The 22,583-nt window shown below is 42.5% G+C and overlaps 4 protein-coding genes across 6 annotated transcripts; 3 read left to right on the top strand and 1 right to left on the bottom strand.

Annotated features, from left to right (window-relative positions):
• LOC133904579 (FRIGIDA-like protein 4a) lies at positions 1 to 3,548 on the top strand. Of its 2 annotated transcripts, XM_062347137.1 has the most exons (4): positions 1 to 1,361; positions 2,293 to 2,468; positions 2,956 to 3,191; positions 3,225 to 3,548. In XM_062347137.1, the coding sequence occupies exons 1-4, from the start codon at positions 227 to 229 to the stop codon at positions 3,388 to 3,390; spliced, it is 1,713 nt and encodes a 570-aa protein (XP_062203121.1). In that variant the 5' UTR covers positions 1 to 226; the 3' UTR covers positions 3,391 to 3,548. The 2 variants fall into 2 exon arrangements, with proteins under 2 accessions (XP_062203121.1, XP_062202410.1); XM_062346426.1 differs by having other exon boundaries at positions 3 to 1,361; positions 2,956 to 3,548.
• A 1,273-nt stretch (positions 3,549 to 4,821) lies between these two features.
• LOC133903697 (DDT domain-containing protein DDR4-like) lies at positions 4,822 to 9,902 on the top strand. The gene is made up of 11 exons (XM_062345483.1): positions 4,822 to 4,980; positions 5,088 to 5,198; positions 6,298 to 6,384; positions 6,454 to 6,491; positions 6,572 to 6,653; positions 6,773 to 6,879; positions 7,619 to 7,781; positions 7,858 to 7,947; positions 8,106 to 8,217; positions 8,651 to 8,693; positions 9,068 to 9,902. Exons 1-11 carry the CDS (start codon positions 4,855 to 4,857, stop codon positions 9,633 to 9,635), a joined length of 1,527 nt encoding a protein of 508 aa, XP_062201467.1. The 5' UTR covers positions 4,822 to 4,854; the 3' UTR covers positions 9,636 to 9,902.
• Positions 9,903 to 12,721: 2,819 nt separating this feature from the next.
• LOC133886709 (uncharacterized) lies at positions 12,722 to 14,127 on the top strand. Of its 2 annotated transcripts, XM_062326511.1 has the most exons (5): positions 12,722 to 12,847; positions 12,934 to 13,191; positions 13,300 to 13,367; positions 13,462 to 13,531; positions 13,730 to 14,127. In XM_062326511.1, the coding sequence occupies exons 1-4, from the start codon at positions 12,768 to 12,770 to the stop codon at positions 13,491 to 13,493; spliced, it is 438 nt and encodes a 145-aa protein (XP_062182495.1). In that variant the 5' UTR covers positions 12,722 to 12,767; the 3' UTR covers positions 13,494 to 13,531; positions 13,730 to 14,127. The 2 variants fall into 2 exon arrangements, with proteins under 2 accessions (XP_062182495.1, XP_062182489.1); XM_062326505.1 differs by lacking the exon at positions 13,300 to 13,367 and having other exon boundaries at positions 12,934 to 13,186.
• Positions 14,128 to 15,568: 1,441 nt separating this feature from the next.
• Positions 15,569 to 17,005, bottom strand: LOC133886701 (O-methyltransferase ZRP4-like). The gene is made up of 2 exons (XM_062326493.1): positions 16,195 to 17,005; positions 15,569 to 16,001 (listed from the first exon to the last, which is right to left on the bottom strand). Exons 1-2 carry the CDS (start codon positions 16,966 to 16,968, stop codon positions 15,702 to 15,704), a joined length of 1,074 nt encoding a protein of 357 aa, XP_062182477.1. The 5' UTR covers positions 16,969 to 17,005; the 3' UTR covers positions 15,569 to 15,701.
• Between the last annotated feature and the right edge of the window lie 5,578 nt (positions 17,006 to 22,583).

The raw sequence follows: 22,583 nt of genomic DNA, 5'->3' as shown, positions 1-22,583 counted from the left end.
CTAATCTTTCACGGTCCAACCGACGACACCCCCGTCATCCGGCCTCAACCCCTCTCCCCCCTCCGCCTCACCTGCGGCCGCCCGCGAACCTCCTCTAAACCTGCCAACTTGAGCCGCCACCTCCCTAACCCTAATCCCGAGGGGGGGGGGGGGGGGGCGTGCTTGGACTGTCGGGTGGGCCGTAACTTCCAATCTGAAGCCGAACCTCCCCGCAGCCCTCACCGTAATGGCGACCGCCGACGACTCCGCCGCCGCCGGCGAGGTCCGGAATCTCCTGGCCCACCTCGACTCCCAGAAGCAGATCCTCGCGGACTGCCACGGCGCCTGGTCGCGCGCCCTCGCGCACTTCGCCTCGCTCGAGGAGGACCTCGCCTCCCGCTCCGCCTCCCTGGAGGAAGCCCTAGCCGCCGCCGACGCCTCCACTTCCGAATCCCTCGCGGCACTCGAGGCCCGCGAGGCCATCGTCCCCGCGCGTCTTGCCGAGGCCTCCACCGTGCTCTCCGCCGCCGTCGCCGAGGCCGAGTCCGCTGCTCCACCGCCCGCCGACGTCCGGGGCGCGCTCCGGTGGATTTGCCGCCGCATGGACGCCGGCGCTCTCTGGCGTTTCATGGCCGCGCGCCGCAGGGAGCTCGCCGTGGTCCGGAGGGAGGCCGGGCTCGCCGTCGCCGCCGCAGTCGACCCGCCCCGCCTCGTCCTGGACGTGGTAAGCGACTGTTTAGCCGTTGGAGAGGGCGCCAGCGAGGACCAATGCTGGGTGCTCGGTTTGCTGCTTTGCTCGTTGTTCGGTTCCGATGGCCGGAAACCACCGGAGATTGGAGATACTTTAGTTGAGAGGGCGGTCGCAGTCGCCAAGGAGTGGCAAGAGGCGTTTGGTATCAATATGGACAAATTGGCTCCCGAGAACCAGGAGGTGGAGATGGCAGAAGCGGACGGCGTAGAGAATGCACCAGCAACAGAGAAGAAAGAAGAGCATGGAGATGGAGAAGAAGTAGAGGAAGAGGAGGAGGACCCGGAGGAGCTGATTCTTGTGTCAGGGGACGAGGAGGACCCAGAGGAAGTAGAGGAAGACCCTGAGGACGTAGAGAAGGATGCAAATGAGGAGAAGGGGGAAGAGGCAGAGAAGACAGCACCTGAAAAAGAGAAGGAAGCAGGAAGGGAGATCAAGGAGGGGGAGAAGGGAGGAGTCGATAAGGGTGCACCAGTGCAGCCGGAGGTGCAGATATTCCTGCAGATGGTAGCGGCATTTGGATTGAAGGACAAGTTCGATGGGGAGTTCTTGAGGAGGTTGTTTGTTGCTAATGGACGGAAGAGGGAGCTTGCCAGGATTGCATGTGTGCTTGGATTCGAGGAGAACCTAGAAGGTGATGATCTATTAACCTTGTTTGTTAATAATGTTATTACTTTTATTTATCTGATTCAGTAACTGATTTTTGTTCTTTGAATTGAGATTGTATGATAGTTTCAGAATTATGCTAGTTAGATTAATTAGAGCTATTTTGCACCGATTATAGCATCTTCTTAAGTTAACTTTACAAATCGATCGTCTTCTTTCAAGAATGAGAAAGGCACATGTTATAGTTTTGTGTCAGGTTTAGGATGCCCATCTGAGCACCACATTTGAGATGTTCCTAGTGTCACTCCAGCTGGCATATGCTTCAATTTCTCACTCCGTATGCTCCAGTGTTTTGATTTCTCACTCCAAATAATCACATGAAACTTGTCAAATTTACGTTTTGAAAATGTTATAATTGGTGTTGAAACAGCATTGGTTATCTGAGTATTTAAAGCATGAAAAAAATGTAAACTACTGCAATCGTCGTGAGCTTCCATTGAACTGAAAGCCATCATGATTTCAAGAATGATTTTCAAAGTGACCTTTATACCACAGAATCTGGTTGAGGTTTCCCATTGTTCAGTTCAGATCGAAACTGTCAGAGATTCAACTGTGTTTCTGCTTTTAATAATTTGTCTCAGAGGAGTGCATTTTGATGGACTAAAGCTAACACAGTTTCAAGTTGAAGTATAATCTGTTCTAGTCTTAGGTTTTGTTTACTAAACAATATGTTCTTCCTGAGTTTGTTAGCCAGACTAAGGAATTACATACTTTAAATTGAGGTAACATTTTTCTTCTTTTAGGAGAAAATTGACATAACCTTTCCTTGAAATCTATGCTGGATTTTGTAATATCTGATACTTTCATTTAGTATTTTACTCGTATCTACTCTAATAACAAGCAGTTTTAAGTGATGAGAAACAACAGTTGACAAAAACTACTTTGGTGCTTGTTTTCAGATATTGTTGAGGAACTGATAAAGTCAGGGAACGCGGTAGAGGCTATATATATTGCTCATGAGGCTGATTTGCTTGAGCGATTTCCACCTGTGCCTCTCCTCCAATCTTATCTGCAGGACTCCAGTGACAAGGCTCAGGCTGTGCTGAAAAGTGGAAGACATTCCAGTTCTGCTGTTGTAAGAATCTCTCCTGCTCTATTTCCAATCAATTTGTTATTGATTGTTTATCAAATTATTCAATGTAGGCAGAGACCTTTTCTCTGCCTGAAGCCCTGAATACCTGTGAGAACTCTCCTATCTTGTTCTTTAGTCTTCTTATGAAAAGTGACATTGATGCTACAACCTTCATTGTGGAAGCACTTGTAGTTCTGTCACTTAAAAAGTCAGATTCAGCATGGTAGCTATATGTGTATACCACCAGATCACCTGTCTTAGAAGGCTGTTTAGTATGTCAGAGGGTCGTGAATTAATTGGACCCATGTAGTCCATCCAGGTCCTTTTTTTTTTTGTGTATGTGTGTTGGATTTGCTTGGTGTTTTCTTTCGATGGACTTCTTTTTCACTAAGACTACTTTGCCATATTAGTTTCTTGCTTTTCGGCTGTGAAGCTTCTTCGTTACAGTGCTTAATTGTGCAAACTCAAGATGGCCTCATCTTTTCCCCAGGAAGAGGCAAACAACCTGGAGTCCAATGCATACAGGTCCGTCATCAGGTGTGTTGAATCCTGCCAGCTACTATCAGTTTTTAGCGTCGAGACCATAAAGAAGAAACTAGTGAAGTTGGAAAAAGAGAAGGCTGAGAGGAAGAAACCAGGTGGCCCGAGCAGATTCCAGAACAAGCGAGCACGGGGAGCGACCGGACCTCATCCGTTCCCTGCTGCCAAGGCTGCAAGGAGCTCAGGCTCAAGCTTCGGCCCATCCTTCCAGAACCCAGCCTCACGTTCCTTCGGCTACGCAGCTCATGCAGGGTACGTGAGCCCAGCAGCTGCGCCACCGTACTATATGCCTGGGAGTGTGGCTGGGCGAAGAGGTGGTGTGCCGTACGGCGGACCTGGAGCAACATATGGTGGTGCCCGGCAACCGTTCCGTCGTTATGACTAGGGTGGTGTTGTTACTGAATGTTCCTTGTTTCTGGCTGATAGGATCATGTATACCTCCTGTTATTTAAGCGTACTCATTGTTAATTCTCAATGAACGGATGCAAGATATTGAAGGTTGAGCAGTACTCTATTTTATGGTGCTCTGTTTTCTTTGAAAAATCTGAGCTATGTGTTGTCCGTTGTCGTGTGGTGAAGGCTGTTCCTGACCTGTTGAGGCATGGAGTTGTTTGATGGCGAACCATAGCGGTGGAGGGCTTCTTCAAAAGAGACCCTTGTTACCTTGCTACCATGTTTGAGCATGTTCTGTGATCACCAGATCTGATCAGCAATAGTGACCAGTAGCGAAAAAAGAAAAGGCGCACGGCCGGGGCAAATCCCAGAAACTAATGGCCTGCTGAATTACAATGGTTTGTTTGTTTATAACATGGACACTTTTTTAATAATGCAACAAATATTATCCCGGCAATGTTGATTTTGGCCCCGTTTGTTTTATTTTATTGCTGTTTTCTGTTTCTCAGAAGTCAAAAGCTAAAACAAATAGACTGACTTATTATTAGATTTTGAAAAACTAAAAAATTAGTTTCTGATGAAATAAGCTAAAAACTAATAAATCGACTAAGAGTGATTTCTCTGATTTTTTATGTGCTAAAAATCTAAAAATTTCTCATAGAAGCGAACAGCTAAAAGTCTTAAGCAACTTTTCGCAAAAGCCATTTTTTAAAAAAAAACATAAATTTCAGTTGTGTCAAATAGCACCAAATCTTCTACGGTGGTATGTAATGTTGATTTTATCGGCTGCAATGTTGGTTGGTTAATACGCGACTTCCACTTTACTGATAGAGAAATGCAACATGACGATGAATTGTCGTGGCACCGTGTCTGACTCCCGTTCCGAGTCTTTTTTTAAGATGGAAAGCAATCCGTTTTGAGTCCTTTTACTGAGAAGAGAAATGTAACATACGATGAATCGTCGTTTCATTAGTCTCATCTGGCGTGCACTGTCTTTCACTAATGGGCTCGAAACTGGTACATCCAGCCCAAGATCAGCGCACTCCATCTCACCCTCGCTAATTCGGCACGCCACAGGCAAATATAGCCCACCCGAGCCCATTCCACCTCATCCTCGCAACGACCGCTTCCACCGCCCTGTGCCGTCTCGTCCCGATTTTTTTATTTTTTAAATCAAAAGATTGCAAATATGTTTATTTATTTTAAAAATTATAAATCTAGACTCATATTACCATCGATAGGATGATAGGTTTAAAATAAAAAATATATATTATAATGCTTTTAAATTTTAAAATACTGTTAAAATAGTCATAAAATTTTTGAAAATTTATATTTGCAATTTTTTGATTAAAAATAAAAAATAAAAAATCGTCTCGTCCCCGCCTCTAAAGCCCCCCGCCCAACTCCCTCCCGCCTCACACCCACAAAAATTTCTCCCCTTCCCGCCCCTTCCCCTATGGCCTCCCCGGCGAAGCGAGCGAAGCCCTCGTCGCCGGCGAAAGAGGATGCTGCGGCCTCCGAGGACCCTGTCGTCCTCCTCCGCCGACGATGGGAGCTGGCCTCCGTCCTCCACTTTCTCAGGGTGAGCCTAGGGTTTCTTCTCCCTATCGCGATCCGCGGATCGCATGGGCCGATTTGGCATTTAGGTGTGCCATTCATGGGATTTGGGTGCTGGTTCGTCGTTCTCAGGTCTTCGAGCCGGTGATCAAGGGGGAGCTGGGGCTCTCGGCGGAGGAGATCGAGATGGCGCTCGTCTCGAATAACCGTGACCTCGCTCGCATCCACATTGCCCTTTTGAAGGTGGTTTATTGTTACTTTTCACCGCGTCGTGAGATTTCACGTATTTGTTTCAGATTCCTGTGAAGCGTGTACACACAGTCTGGTGTCCACCGGTGCGACTGTGCATGTTTGCATTTTTTACTTTAAAATCAGATGCATATCGGCATACTCTAGGTCTGGAGGTACCAAGGAGCTTTGACTGATTGCGTAGAGGAATGAGTTTCGTGTTGATGAGTGCTGTCACGAATCATAATAACCTTAGCAAAGAGAGAAGCGCCATGCCTTTTCTCTTATGCTCTAGTAGTAGAGCACATGGTTGCGATGGCTGATATCATGGGTTAGCCCCCCACCCCCTTAAAATGAAAGATATGTGGTTGTCCGACATATTCTTTTTGGCTAAATTATGACCTCGTTACCTTATTGCCTTCGTGTACTTGTTATCAACTACGGGCGGCGCTGGGGGAGCGACGCAACCTGCAGCACGGCAGCAGATATGTGTGGCTGTGCGTGCACTGTGCAGCAGATATGTGAGGAGTGGATTTACCCTAAGAGGTATCGCACAAGTATCCGGATTATTTTAATTATTTCAAAATCATAAAAAAGGTCGATATGCCTCGGATACTTATCTGGGAGTACCCTTATCTGATACGGTATCGGATACATATCTGGGAAGCACGGATACTGATATGTAGATTTTTTGAAGTATCCGTGCTTCCCAGATTGGAAGTTTCTTCTTCATCATTCTGGAAGTAAGTTTGCTAGCATTGAGAAGTTCTTCCACTAACTAAAGCGCTTGCCTATCTGTCTGACAAAACCGATCAATTTTATTAAGGCCTCTTGAGTCATGCAACGCAAACTTGCACGTGTTGTCAGCATTTCTGTACAGCATGTTTGCGGGGCATCTTTCCTTGTTTCCATATTAGTAACCAAATGTTTGCATCAGCAGATCAGCTACCCTATGTTGCACTGCCGCCCTGCATATGCAGAGATCAAATTTTATGTTACTTGACATTTTTAGTGGAACTCTTGTTGCCGACATAACCACTAATTCGTTTTATCTTACACTGTGCCATGTTCGATTGAGATGTTATTTGCTCACCTTTACTAGCAAATATGCCAGGGAATACCACCAGTTAACAAAAGTCTCAAGGTTGAGGATGGATGGATCATAGTATCTGCCAAGAAGCTATCAGATTGGTGGTCGTGGGTATGTTGCTAGTTCGCCTTTTTTAACTGAAATAGAGTTGCCCGAACCTTGATTTTACTTTGGTTTCAGGTTGCTGAAGGAGCAAACCCATTGAGAAGCAATCAAGGGTATGCATAGGTGCATTAATGCATTTGTTTGTGTATAATGTTTCATGATTTTATCACTGCAACCTTTTTTGTATGTGCAGGAAGGAAGTTGAGACGTATAAGCAGCAAGATCCAATCAAACGATTGTTAATACTTAAAGCGCTCTGTGAAGTTCGATCTGAGGTACTGCAATTGTGAGATGCTTTCAATTTGTCAAATTTCAGCAAGCTGAGCATTTAAGTCAGGCTTGCTAGTGACTATTTTACTGCACATTGACCTGACTACAATTATCTATCTCACAGCAAGATGATGTGGTATGGTATGTTAATAATGAAATGAAGAAAGGAAATGATATTTCCAACTTCCGAAAAGAAAAGCTAGGGAGTGGTAGTAATGGGACTATATACTGGTAAGTGAATTTCTGTTCATTTTCATTGCCTCGCCCTTAATTTATCATCTCCAGTCAATGAGGCGCTGCTATTCACAATATATGTTGCTTCAGCATATGCCAGTAAGTTTAAAAAATCAAAACTGATAGGGTTTGATGTAATGACATGTCTTTCTGGAATTGGAACATATTGATATATTGACTTTTGAGAAACCTTAAATAGAAATTTCAGAAATGGAAGTTGATACAATCTGTAATATACATTATTGGGCTATGTTAGAGTCAATCACATTCTGAAAGAACTGGAGTATGACAAAAGGGTTATCAATTCATATACTTGGTATTTGTCCGGGTGTTTCTGTTTTCTATGCTTTTTTAACATGGTCAATCTGATTAAGGTGCTCAATGGTAACGAAAGTTTTTTTTGGTTAAATGAAAAGATAGTTTAGATGACTGATTTACGAAATTGGTAGTCATAAGCATGGCTCTTAACCAGAGTTTTCTCAATTGTTCTTATTATTGCCTTCTGATGATTTAGAAACTAAAATGACACTTACTATATACACATTGAGAATTCTTCTAATTTGCGGATACATGTGCTTCAGAGTGACACTTCATCTTATGACAGTTGCAGACCTTGTGTCTTTTCATTTTAAAGTTCGTATCCTGTCATTAGCACATTCTAGAAAAAGATAATTCAGGACCTCCTTGTTATCCTTTTTTTTCCTGACCTCACCACTTGAATCTTCCTGCTTGTTAGGTATGATGGAGATTCAACTATTGGCCATAGATTATACACAGAATATGTAACGATTGATTTTAAGCGGAACTGGAAGGGAAAGGGTGGCCGTTTGACAACACCAGTTATCAATATTCACTGGGAAACGGTTGCAACTAACCTCGATGAGTTTCTTGAGATATCAGTAAGGGTTCCTGCCGATATGTTTTTCTTGTGCACTTCAATTTTGTACCACTGTATTTGACTTACAATGTTTACAGGAGAAGTTATGCAGAAAGGGTCGGCCCGAATCTGCTATTGCGGAGTATCTTAAGATGGAAATTGTTCCAGCTGTGGAGAAGCTTGAAAAGGTAACCATGAGCTAATATGCTTCCTATCTATTCGCATCTATGTTCTTGTAATTAGTTCAAGAGGTATTAAAAAAAATATGAGTTTGCTTGTATTTTGTTTGAAATAGCATTATCCTTTGCATCAAGTACTTTAGCGTGCTGCTGATTTATTGATGCAGAAAAGAGAGAGGAACTTAAAACGTCAGCAGAAGAAGGACGAGCTTTTAGCTTTTGCTACCAGTTGCCAAACTCGTTCATTGCGAGAACGTAGGCGTGTCAGCTACACTTATTGTAAGGAGATTCTCTGTTGATCATTCTCATCGACACAAAGGCCATCAAACCTTATTACGGTTACTCTTATCTTGCCAAGAATCTTTGGGGTGCACAATTGTCAGCTTTATGGTTATGTTGAATGTCATGTTGCAATTTGCATCCCTTGTTTCTCTGGCAGAATCTCATTCTGACATTCTGTAGATATTTTTATGTGTCCATCAATATGCTTTTACTATATTTAACCATCGAATGCGAACCTAGTAGAACAGTGAGGATATTTGGTGATGATTCTCATTAAAGCACCAAATAGTTTATATAGTAGCATTTGTGGTATCTGCTGTAGGTTGCTTCCAATATATCTATTCTTATTTCTTGTAAAAAAATTGTGAACGAGAGTTGCATTTTCTGAGCTCCCTTTTTCCCTTAATCTTGGATTTTCTTTTGTGTGCAGCTGATTATGATCGTTCAATTAATGAGGCAATAAGAGTTGCATCGTAAGTTCAAGCCATTCTACCACTCCCTAGTATTTATCAATTAGCATTAGCGCCTTTTTAGCAATACAAGCATCTGCAATCTTATGGTAGCATGAATTGTGTCTTTGCTTCATGTTTTTTCATTTTAAACAAACACGGTTCATAGTTGTGATGGTTGTTTGGAGAAGTTATTTGCGTAGAAACTCTAGGAAGTGGGAGTTGACCCTGCCTGTTCTTTTTTCTTCGAAGAAGAAACGTCATCAAACATAAATTGCTTGCACTCTCAATAAGTCAATATATAATGCATCTATTGAAATTTTAGGAATTGTTCCTTTCTTTAATAGGTAATTATAAAAGCATCCTCATTTGAAAAGAATTATTGTACCTGAATGCAGGAAAGCAAAAGAATATGATTCACCTGAGGCAGGAACGAAAGAGAAGCGTGCTTCACATCAAGGAGATAAAGGAGCCAATGGAAGATCTGACATCAATTCGGAGCACAACAAAGATGGCCAGGAGGATGCCAATTACCTAAGTGACCTGAGCTCTGATGATGATGAAGACAGAGACTACAGTGACAAGGATGGCAGCTCCGTGGACAGTGCTGGAGACAATAATGCTTATGATCCCCACAAGAGCGAATCGGAAGAGGAGGAGGTGTTTGTAACACATAAGAGAACTCGTCTTGCTGCCCGTATGCTAAATGACAAGCCTCGGCAAGGGCTTCGTCGGAGTCAAAGAAATGTGAAAAATAATGAAGACACTTTGCTTCCAGGTCAGCTTACCCCTCAAGCAATGACAAAGAAAACACTGAGGCAAAGGCCCACACCCGTCTCCAAGCAGCCTGACATTACTTTGTCAGTCTCTGAAGATGATCTTGCACTGACCGTTGCAGACTCTGAGGCTGAATCTGAAGATGATCTTGCACTGACCGTTGAAGACTCTGAGGATGAATCTGAGTAATCTTAGTTGAGGGTATATACTGTTTTTTTGCATTCTGCATTCTGGAAGTTGGTGAATTCGATAGGTTTAGGCCATCATCCGCTTCCACTTGTACCAGCTAGGGGAAATCAGACTCAGACAGCACCAGCATTTTCCCCATTGCTGAGTTATCTTCAAAGTCATGGCGAGGCCTCTGCCCCATTTATCCCCTTCTGTGGTGAATGTACATATGCGTCTAGACTGCGACGCATCACCACAGATGCCACCCACAATCGAGTTATGAATACTTATTCTGATTACTGCTCTCCATGTCCTGCTGTAAAATATATTATCGTTCCTGTTTGGTATTGTGCCAGAGGTACCTTGTTTATGCCGCTTCAGATAAGCAGGTTTATCGCATGCTACTGCAAGATTTTATATTGGATCGTCGGTCATCTAAGCGACACAACCTGTAGAATAGTACGATTTGAGGCTGAACCAAAGAAAACGAGGTGATCATGTTTACCCTTTTTATCGGAAACTGTAGGAAAGTCACATCCCTTTCGTTTGTTTGCTCAGCATGCTCATTGAAACCTATAGTACTTTCACCTTTGGAAATTGTCATAAACAAATATCCCAATCAGCATAAGGTGAATACATGATTCGGCCACAAGATAAAGCACATTTCTTCAGGAAATGTGTACAGGTTAAATCATTCAGGAAGCATCAAATTTTATGGGATGGCCAAAGAAGTACATCTTCTCTATAAGCAGTGGTAAACGCTTTAGTCTGTAACGCAGGTTAGCCATAGGAAGAATCACGCAAAATTAGGAAAAACTGAAATGGCAAATGGAGTTCTTTATAGAAAAAATGGCAAATGGTGTTATGCTTACGTTGAATGGCATATTCATAATTCACATGATGTATTAGCATCCCTTCATAATTGCATATTCCACGCCGCAAAAAGGTACTTTCTCTTGGAAGATCACATCAAATAGTGGTCTATTTGGTGCCCACGGACACCAGTCCATGAAAGCATGACAGCAGATTCATAAAACATTATTTTTGCAAATACCCCATGCAGGAGGGAATTGGATCCCTGACTTTAAATTAACATGAGCCGTTAGATTCGAGCGAACGGATCAAATCTGATGCTATAGTACTACTATAATATTTGTGCTATAGTATTTCCGGCTACAACACCGTGCTACAATACATTTTGCTACGGTATTTGAGTCATGATATTGTTTATCCTCTCACATTTCACTGTTCATTCATGACTTCGTCACGCTAAAATCAGAGGATTTCGATCCATACAGGCGACGCCCAGCACTCGCTAACCTGGCACACGCGAAGACCACGCTAAGACTCGAGCCTGTAACGCGGGACACGTGCTGAGACGTTGATGTCCTCGAGGAGGTCTAATTCTTTTTTTATAAGTATTAAATATAGTACTGTTTGATAGAATTCCAACTTTAATTTTTTTTATAACTGTTGCCGAATCAAGGCTACGCATCCAGCCAGAGTTCCATTCAAATTTGACTGACTGCTAGTATCTTTATTTTATGAATTCTGCCCGCCAAATATGGCCGCTGGTTCGGAGGCTACGGGCTAAGGCCATTCTGCCGCGATGATCCATCCGCTCATCATCTGGCTAACAACGTAAGAAAAAATGTTTTTTTGGCAAGGACCAATTTTCATACATGTCACTTTAACCTCTGCTTATGGAGTCTGTTACAACTCTAGTTCTGAACAGCTTGAAGAATTTCTACTGCTAATATAGTTTGTTTTTAAGGACTTGGTGCTAATAGTTGAATCTTGATGTATCTGATTACTACCATCATGCGCCAGAAACGCACGGGTTTATCTTCATCAGTGGTCGGAGCGGCCTCCTCCTCTTCGTCGGCCACCGGCGCGCGGTGAGGTCGGCGAAGGCCGCGAGGACGTGCCGGTGGACGCCCCGGTCGTTGCTCTCCAGGTAGCAGGACAACAGCTCCTCCATGAACTCCCGGTACTCCGGTGCCGGCATCCCCTCCGCGTGCGTCGCACGCAGCCGTCATCTCGGCCATGGACTCCAGGAACTGCCCCCTGGGGTCGCTCGAGTACATCTCCACCAGCGCGGCTCCCTGCAAGGCCTCGCCTGCGCCGGCTTCGTCGACGAGCGATGCCGTGCGCGCCGGCGAGACGAAGAAGCGGTCGGAGGCGGAGACCGCGCCCCGGGGCAGCTCAGTCAGCCACGGCGAGGCCAGCGCGCCGACGCAGTCGTCCACGTCCGTGCCACGTTCGCCGCCGCTGTCGTCGCTCGCGCCGAGAGCAAAGGATGGTGCGGACGATATCGCGGAGTGGGACGGGTGGGACGAAAGCAACTGCGTGTAGCGCTGCGACCGCGTCGCCATTGCCGGGCTGGAACCTTTCCTTCAAGCCGAACGCGTGTTCTTGTGAAGGATGCCAACGGCTTGCACATCTTTATAGCCACCATAGCGATGCATCAAATAGACCAAAGCTTCTAGCTAGGATCCGTCACGCATCGAGTTCTCTTCTTCTTCTTTGCCAATTTTAAATTGCCCGATGAACTGTTCGTCCTGTACACGGCAAACTCCAGTTGTTACTTGTCACTCGAGTCCATTGTCGTCAATGGCATTTTGCGATATGACGCTGTCATTCCATGATCGCCATGGGAACGAGACGAGTCTTATGTGCCCTACAAAGCAAGAAGATTAGCAGTGATTGTATCCTGTAATTGCTAATGGTGATCGCATGATTTGCCTAGTTTGACAAGCTCAAGGGAAGCGAACCAACAAGTCAGAGGTTTGATTCTCACCTCTCGCATCTTTATCGGCTGTGTTTAAGGTGGAGCCAGTTTTTATATGCTCTCTAATGAAAACTGAAATAGTAACAAAAATTAAAACCCCTTTTTTTTAAAAAAAAGTATGTAATGTTTCACGTTCTTGTGCATGGGTCATGGAGCGGCAACAAGTGTCCAAAACTCGTCAGCAGTAGAGACATTTAGTTAGTCTTGACCGGATCTAAGAGCATCTAAAACATCTTTTAAATGAGTAGCTAAATATAAAAAAATTTAACCTAAAACTCATCTCCAACAGACTCAATGCCCCGCTCCCTATCAGAGCCCCAAAAAACCACTCGTCCTCTGCCCGGCTTCTGCATCCTCGAGCTATGCCACCGCGTCGTCCTCCTCGCCGACGGCGCTGTTCACCACCACGGCTCCCAGCAGTCTCGTCGTCGCTCCGTCGCAGGTGCGCCCCTCAACCCGGAGCAGTAGCACCAGCTGAAGCCCCTTCCTCTGGCTCTCTGAAGTGCGTGTGTTTCTGCGGTGGGTTAGCTCCGGGAGTTTCGCCGCGAGGGGTGAGGCGGCGGTCACGGCCTCGGACTCGGCCTCGGCATCCGCAGGGCTTCTTGCGGTGGGCGCGTGGCAGCGGGCGATGTTGACGACCAAGGGGAGGAGCATGCGGAGCAAGGTGGAGAAGCAGATGGCGAGGGAGACCGGCCGCACGCAGCGGGAGCTCCGCCGCGCCGTCAAGCTCAGGAAGAAGCTCATGACCGAGGACGAGAAGCTCATCTACAGCCTGCGAAGGGTAAGGTGACACCTGAATCCCCCCTCCTCTGATTCCCACATCACTCTTCCTTCCAAGAAATGTCTCTCTATTGTTGCTGTCTACTTCTCTCCTGAGAGGATCATTCGATGCAGGGGAGGAAGAAGAGCACACAGGAGATGGCTCGGGAGTAGCAGCCGGCCAGCTCCAAAGGCCGAACATGGCAAGAAATTGTTCTTGTCCCCCTTTACCAGTTCATGTGGCTCTGAGTGATTTGTTGTTCTGTGATCGCTGATCTGCGCGTCTGTGTTCGTCAGGTTCTGCACCACAGGATTGCCCAGCGATGTAGTGATCGAGGTGGGCGACATGACCTTCCATCTCCACAAGGTTGGTGAATCTTATCTCCAATCCTTCAATTTTCCAAAAAAAAATTCCAATCTCTGTTTGATCTCCATCTGCTAATCTTGTCAACGTCTCTATCGTGAGTCAGTGCGGTCCATTTCTTGGTCTCAAGCTGCGTAAAGTGTGAAAAACTCTGCACTCATTGATCCCAAAACTTTGCTAAAGGTGTTTCCTTTCTTGCAGTTCCCGCGAATGTCGAGAAGCAAGAAGCTTCACGACCTCATCATGAACAAGGAATCACGTGAGGCCTAGTCGAGAGGAGGAGGCGAAGAAGAGCAAGAAGAGGATGCAGGGGAGATCAGAGAGGAAGAAGTGGTTCTAGAGGAGGATGAGGAGGCGGACGTGCACCGCATCCGCCTGCCGGAGTTCCCCAGCGGCGCGGAGGCGTTCGAGCTGGCAGCCAAGTTCTGCAATGGCGTCAAGCTCGACCGGCCGCGCCGCCGAGCCTCAGCATGTCCAACGAAGATGAATGTGTACAGGTGCAAAGACAAATGTCAGCTTGTTAGAGTATAAGGGTGAGATACAGAGAGTCTCTTGCAGAATGAGAAAATTTAGAGACAAAATCTTGGAGAATGAGAAAATTTAGAGTGAAAATCTTTTAGGTATGACTCCCTATATTCTTATATAGGGAATGAATTTTAGGAAGTCTCTTAGAGATACTCTAACTTTATCAAAATCTCACTTTCCTTTTTTAATTAAAGAATAAATGTATTATATCCTCTACATCATGCGCATAGCCATTTATTATTAATATTCAAAAGCTGACATACCGGGTAGGTAAATGAAATATCTCAAACAAACATAATGCCACATTTAATTGGTGACTCTCCTCCTCTGGCCTTCTGCAGGAGTGACCAGAAATGAATCTAACATGTACCGTAAAAGAGTGAAGTTGTGCCACATCAAAAGCCTCATTCATTACGACCGAGCGATAGATTGTGTAGCAAATAGCACTTGTCCCCAACCAAGATCTTCAACCAAGACCTTGTACTTAATTTTTCAAGTTCTAAACATATTAGAAACACCTGTAGTAGGCTGTAAACCAAATGTAACCTGATTGCATTCATTCAGTTAACAACAATGTCCCGCAATGTCCGTCTAGATTGAAAAGGCTCAGAACATTATTTCATACATTGCTCATTTGCAGTGGAAGGATGAGATGGGCAGCAACTGGCTTGATGGCTTTTGAAACCGTCTCTCGCGGTTTCTTCAACTAACTCGGTCGAGTCTCGATCTCAGCTGTAACCGTCGAGAACTTGTCTTTTAAAATTATCTACTACTCTCTTCATTTCAATTTATTTGTCACTGCCTTTTGCTGTAGTAAATTTGACACTGTCTCCGTGTCTCTGGATCATGAATATTGGCTGCCTGCCTGCCTCCGTGGAGAAATAGACAGAAAAGGAAGTAGTCACGTGGGCAGGTCCCAGCGTTACAGTAGTGCTAGCAAGGGTCACGTGCAGACAGTAGTAGTAAACCCGTTCGAACCCAAAAAAATGGACCCATAACAAACTTATCCAACCCACTTTTCATGCAAACCCAACCCGATAGCTATGTAAACCCGTTTCTACCCATCTTAAGCAAATCCAATTAAAAATCTAACTAAAAAATTTATTTCAACCCAACCCATTAGCATGCCTCTCAACGCTGATCCTCGTTACCTATAAATATATATACACGTGGATCATAGATGTGTGTGCATGTGATCCGAAATTCCTATATTATGGGCGTGCGCAAATGAGCCGATCTATAGAAGCGCACCTGACGGTCCACAACAACCCAAATCGTGCGTAACTTTTTCTCAAAAATTTTGAGCTAATTTTTTCCCAACACTTTTGAGCTAAAATGTTCATAAAAGTTTGAGCTAAATTTCTCTCAAAAGTATTGACAAAAAAAAATTAGAAAAACTTTTCAAAAATATAAATGTACGCAGGGAAAAAATTCAAAAAAAAGGGAAAGAGAGGCCTGTCGGAGTCAAAATGATGTGGTCGCTGCATTAACCGTACAATTATTCTTTTTTTGCATGGAACCGTACATTCATTCTGATAACACTACGTTCACCGTCAAAGTGAAATGAGAATCGCTATTTTATTCGAGTACTTGAAAATAATTTATTTTTCAATCACCATCGTCGACTCATATGAATCGACATAGTATATCACGGGTAGACCTCGATGACTGATCGAGCGCCTAGGACCGGTTTTATCTTGTAGTCGCTGAATCCTGCTTCGAAGATAATCTTCTTCCACTCTTGCTCATCTCGCTCGATGCCATTGACAACAACCATATACAGATCAAACACGACCTGCATCTCCCTGTTCTTCAAGTCAGGCGGTCCTGCTCCGACGACCATATCCAAGATTATCACCTTTCCTCCCGCATCTCTTGCAGGAATGGCTTCCCTGCAGTTCTTCAGTATCTTGACACACTTCTCGTCGCCCCAGTCATGAAGGACCCACTGAAAACATAGAAAACTATGAGAGGAAATGAGGGAGAAAAGAATTAAACGTATGTGATTTTTCAGTATAATTTGTAAAGATCAAAATCAAGCCAGTTCTCGAGCTGGATCAGAGCCATGGATGGCGCTTTTGGTGTTACAACAAAATATAAAGTGGATTCATTTCAAGGACACTTATTGCAAGGCAACGTACCTTGAGGAATACTGTGTCTGCCGGCGGAACGCTCTCGAACATGTCGCCGGCGATGTACTGCACGCAAGTATCCTTGGGAGCCATGGCGACGACGTGGTCGAGATCCAACACGCTGCTTTTCACGTGCGGGAACGCCTTTGAGATGGCCTGGGCCGCGCCGCCGAGTCCCCCCGCGACATCGATCAAGGTGCTTATCCCCTCGAAGATCTCTCCGTGCTCCTTGATGACGATGTCCATGACGAATCGACTGTCCGAGGCCATGCCATTGTTGATGAGCGCGTCGAAGGTCGCGTCACGGTCGGCCAACTCCCACATGGTTTGGCCATTCCTCAGCTTGAAGATGCACGGATCCGGCAGCTCGCGCTGGAGCCACGCGCCAAGCTCGAAGAAGGACGAGACGAGGGCCGGGTGGATGATCATGGCCGTGATAGGGTCCAGGCTCCCTGAGCCGACGAGCAGGCGGGACGTCGGCGTGAGCGTGTACACGGGCTCACCGCCGCGGGCCGATGGGTGCTGAGCCTGGGCGCCGAAGACGCCTGTGGCGGTGAGCACGCGCATGAGGCGACGCAGGCAGGGGATCTTGGCCTGGGGGACCGTAACGTTGGTGGCTACCTGGAGAAGGGTGGCGGCGCCGCCGTGGTGCTGGATGGCGTCGGCGATGCGGAGGTCTAGGGCGGCCTTGAGCGCCATGGACTTGACGTAGGCGAAGTTGCTGTGCCAGAGGTCGAGCTGAGCGTCCAGCAAGGCCTGGCCAGTGCAAGGGGTGAGCGCCATGCTGCTATGTTGCTCCTACTCGGTTTCTTTTGTGATGGGTGATGTCTCCGTATATACAAGTGCCACCTTATGTCTCCTTATATACAAGTGCCACAGCCGTGGGATTGATCAAGGGGAAAACTGCAAAAAAAAACCCTAAAAGTCACTTGGATTTTGACTTTCCTCCCCAAAAGTTATTTTGTTGTAAAAAAACCTCTAAAAATTTGACTTTGTTGCAAAAAATCTCCTAAAAATTCAAAAAAATAAAAAAATCATTAAAAAATTCTAAAAAAGACTAGAGACAATTCTAAGACCTTCTGTGAAATTTGTTTTCAAAAATAATATCATTTGCATCATATTTTATGGAGAGGAAGTTTGGAAAAGAAAAAGAAAAATGTGCAGCTCATTTATTAACTCATGTTATTTTAACTTTGTCATCTCTACCATTATTTTTCCTACATAAATAATTGTTTAAGTAAACTAATAAAAGTAATTTCACTAATTTTGAGGTGTTATAGATTAGTTATGAATTAATCTATCTGCAACATATTTACTCAATCCTGTACGTTACAATAACTATTTCAAGATTTCATATATTTTTACAAGATAGAGGATCATGTAAGAAGACTAAAAAATTTTGTTTCATGATTTTTGAATTAGTAAATAATTAACTATGCATTTAACTCAAATTAATATATGAGCTACACGTTTTTCTTTTTTTTTTTTCCAAACTTCATCTCCATGAAATATGATGCAAAGATATTATTTTTGAAAACAAATTTCACATAAGTTCTTAGAATTGTCTCTAGTTTTTTTAAAAAAAATTTAATGATTTTTATTTTTTTAATTTTTAGGGGGTTTTTTGCAACAAAGTCAAACTTTTGAGGGGTTTTTTACAACAAAATAATTTTTGAAGAGAAAAGTCAAAATCCAAGTGACTTTTAGGGGGGATTTTTACAGTTTTCCCCTCATCAAATGGCATCAGCTATATATAGCCTGTCACAGCTCGCGGCACCAGAGCAGAGATCCATCACAATAATGAACGGGAGGGCTCCATAGCGGGAGGGTTACATCACATTTAGGGGAAAATACAAAAATCCCTCAAAAATTATTTACATTTTAACTTTCTTCTCAGAAGTTGTTTTTTAAAAAAAAACCTCCAAAAATTCAACTTTGTTGTAAAAACACCTAAAAATTTAAAAAATCAAAGAAAAATCTAAAAACAACTATAGACAATTTTAAGACCTTCTGTGAATTTTTTTTCAAAAATAATATCCTTTGCATCATATTTTATGGAGAGGAAGTTTGAAAAAAAACGTACAGCTCATTTATTAATTCGAGTTAAATACATAGTTAATTATTTACTAATCCAAAAATCATAAAACTATTTTTTTAGTCTTCTTACATGATTCTCTATCTTCTAAAAATACATAAAATCTTGAAATAGTTATTGTAACGTACAGCATTGAGTAAATGTGTTGCAGATAGATTAATTCACAACTAATCTATAACACTTCCAAAATTAGTGAAACCACTTTTATTAGTTTGCTTGAATAATGTTTGTCTAGGAAAAATAATGGTAGACATGGCAAAATTAAAATAACATAAGTTAATAAATGAGTTACACGTTTTTCTTTTTTTAAAAACTTCCTCTCTATGAAATATGATGCAAAGGATATTATTTTAAAAAAAAAATCACAGAAGGTGTTAGAATTGTATCTAGTTTTTTTTATATATATATATTTTGAATTTTTAGGGTTACAACAAAATCAATTTTTTATGAGTTTTTTTAACAAAACAACTTCTGAGTGAAAAGTTAAAATCGTAACTTTTAAGGAGGCTTTTGCATTTTTCCCTCACATTTAATTAGCAGCAGTCGTTGCAACTTGTAAGATTAATTAGCTAGCAGTTGCAGCTAAGCATGCAGGAAGTACCTCCAGAAAGCGTGGTGCGCGTCCTCGCCACGCGGGAAGAGCCGGCGGCGAAGTCCATGGACGAGGGGGCCTGCTCGTATCGTCGCCATATCGATTCCACGGTGGCATCATGGATCAAGGCTCAAGTTGATCGTCGGTCACCGTACCACTCATGACTGCATGGCTGCAGTCTCCATCGCGTGTATTATATGTACGTGACGAATATTTGATAATAATTGAAAATTAAAGATTCAGAGACTATTTATTTTAGCTTTAAATTATAAGAATCTAGTTCAGTCTGTAGAATATGTGAAAACTATTTTCTCATCATATTGCGGATTATGGAATTTCGTAATACAACTTGATTTGTGGATTATGAGAATTAGTTTTTATATTATAACCATTTTGCTTTTACTTTTGATTTTTGAGCTATAATCCATAATCAAAATTTTAAAAAACAAGCAAGACTTTACTAGAAATATGGTATGTTTTGAGGGTAGAGTATTATCATACACGTATCTAAGTACTTTGTACAATAGATTTAATAATCGTCACAAGGTAAATAAGGTGTGCATGGATATTTCAGGTAGGTCACCGTGTTCCACGTGAAAACTATTATCGGATTAGAAAAGAATCATGCAGATAACACAATCCGAAAAGATTATGCTAATGACTCTTAGTATGTTATGACTCCTGAAAATGCATCTAGACCCCTTATATAGGTTTTGAATAATTGATGATAAATGATTAAGGGACTAATGAGTTTAATGAGATTATAAACATGTATTAGTCTCATTGAGAAGTTAAAAAACGTTAGCATCACTCAAAAAGAAAATAGAAACGACATGCGGCGATTCAATAGATTTAAATTCATTTTATTTTTAAATTTGAGTATATATATGCCGTACTACCAAGAGGGATACGTATAGATTGCCTTGAAGATGTCTCAGTACTCAAAGTATCCATTTAGCTTAAAGATGAGAGACACAAAACACCCCACAAACATCAAGAACTCTAGTGTGCTAACTGTACCTGGATATCCCGGGCTCATCTGAAAGTTTCGGATAGCCAGAATCTCCAGATTTTCTACGAAGGAGGGTTCTCGGGTAGAAGTTCTTTCTGAACCCAGAAGTTACGAATTGGGTCCAAAACCTCCAGATTCTGGACATGATATTCGAAAGGTCTGGATAGTTAAGTTTTGGACCCGAAAGTTCTAGTTGAATCTGGAACCTCCTGATTCTTTTAAATCGTCGAGGTTATGAGTGAAGCTAACTCAGGGAAATTCAGAAGTTCTGAATGAATCCAGATTGAGCTACAATTCACTGTAACGACTAGTTTTAGTGGGTTAAGAATAAATACCCCCTTCTCTCGTGGCCTGCCGACCTAACCCGTGACAAACCCATTGAAGGCACCTTTAGAGCTCTCCCTACTCCATTTGGCTTCAATTCTTGCTAGATTTTGAGAGTTGGATGAGGGATTTGAGATTGAGTACTATTGAGCATCATTCTCATCTTTGAGCACTTAAGACATCGTTAAGCCACATCAAAGTCACGTTAGTTACTCTTGGAGGTCCATCCTCCTAGATGGCAAGACGTCACCCGCCATGCACACAAGCTTGTGGAGTGTCACATAAAGTTTGTGAAGGCTCCTCCTCGCCTCCGTAGGGGAAGAGGACAATTGAGTAAGCCCGAACTCGATCTTTATGGTCGCTTGGTGAGGTAAATGGTTGAAAGAGATCCATCTCTTTGCGAGCTTCTTAATGGAAACATAGTATCATTGGATCCGAACTTTAGGAAACAAATCACTTATCACATTGCTTACTTTCTCATATTCTTGTATTTATTCTTGCTCTAGTTGACTTTTGGGCGTCTTGATCTACGTAGTTGTGTGATTATGACTACAAATGACTTATGAAAATGACTTATTACATCTCCTGTGACCTATGATAATATTTAGAATCAATTAGGAGTGCCTAAGCATTGTTCGATTTCAATTTCATACTCTATATCCGAAAAGTCTGGGTTGAGCTCGGAACTTTCGATACCAGGAAGTTCTAGATTAAACCTGTAAGTTTCAGATTCTATTTAATCCACTGAAAAGTTTTTTTTTTAAACACCTATTCACCCTTTTAGGTGACATCACGATCCTTCACTTCCCGACCTAGCTATATAAGAAGGGAAAAGGGTATGTCAAGATGGGACATACCGAACATAGCCAAATAGACGAGCATTATAGAGCCAAATAGAAATAATATGAGGTCATATTAGAAGCATAAACAACAATTGGGATCCACAATAGATTCAAGACATTATCATATTCATCTGATAGGAGTTTTAAAATTTAGAACACGAAAGAACTAACCGAGATTTATAAAGATAGATATAAACACATACCTGTATTTATCTACTCCTGAGATTAATCAAGGCAACACATGGCATAAAGTTATTATTCTAAGAGAAACTCAAACCTGTAAAAAATCTGGTGTCAAACTCTTCTATACACATAATTAATAAACATGTATTTGTACTTTAAATAAATATTTTCATAATTAACATTACCAATCATCCACGATATGTATCTAAGAACGTACCAATCTACCAAGGAATGCGTAAACTTCCTTTTTACGTAGCCTGATGTTTTTAGAAAATGGAAGCTTCTTTTAGCCTCTGTACCTTGGAATACATACAACTTAGTTCGTTATTACATCATATCAATATAAGACTGAGAATTGACAAAAAGAAAATAATATATCATATGATATACGATATATCATCCAACACAAAATATATTGCTAAACTATCATCCATTATTGTTGAATAACTCCTTAACGACCTAACTCGGATGCTTGGCCCAGCATGCGTATATCCTCACTCCCTTCCTGCTTTCGTAACAACCTCCAGTATTTCAGTCAATAAGTACATTAAAAACAACTTACATAAAAGATATATATTTATCTTTATATCAAAAACTATATAATTGCAGCATATCATATAAGCCAACATAGAGGGGTCACTCAACTAAGTGTGTAATTGGTTATCCGTATGAACCATATATACACGTTAAGAGAAAGTATGTTGAGCGAAGTTACATTTGTTGAAAAATATAATGTTTTATTGATTGTATTTGTCAGAGCAGTCTAAATTAAATTCTATTTGGTTGATTGAATCTAAGTTTGCATGAGCGGAAACAAAAATTGAGATTTTTATTAGTTGCTAGTATGAAGATGATTTTATGACACTAACTAGTGGAACCGTCTGTATGAACGGATGCAGCGGCTAAGCCAGACTGTGGAGGAAAACTCAAATCCCAAATTAGACTATAAATGTACACTTATATCTATCGAACTATATAAAACATTATATATGAGCAACTAAATATACTTATCTATAAAATTATACACAACCGTCAAGCTAAAATACATTCATACGGTAACCGGCTCTATGAGAAAGCATGGTGCGCGTCCTCGCCACGTGGGAAGAGCCGGCAGTGAAGTGCATGGGCGATGGGCCCTACTCGTATCTTCGCCGTATTGATTACACGATGGCTTCAAGGATCAAAGCTCAAGTTGATTGTCGGTCACAGTACCACACATGACTGCATGCATGGTTGCATTCTCCTTCATGTGTATTATTTGTACTTGATGAATATTTGATAATTGAAAATTAAAGATTTAGAGACAATTTGTTTTAGCTTTAGATTGTGAGAATTCAGTTCAGTCAGTAG

The sequence above is a fragment of the Phragmites australis genome, chromosome 1, assembly GCF_958298935.1.
Source record: "Phragmites australis chromosome 1, lpPhrAust1.1, whole genome shotgun sequence".
Lineage (NCBI taxonomy): Eukaryota > Viridiplantae > Streptophyta > Magnoliopsida > Poales > Poaceae > Phragmites > Phragmites australis.
The sequence above is the reverse complement of the archived record's forward strand: the minus strand, read 5'-3'. Positions and strand labels throughout refer to the sequence as shown.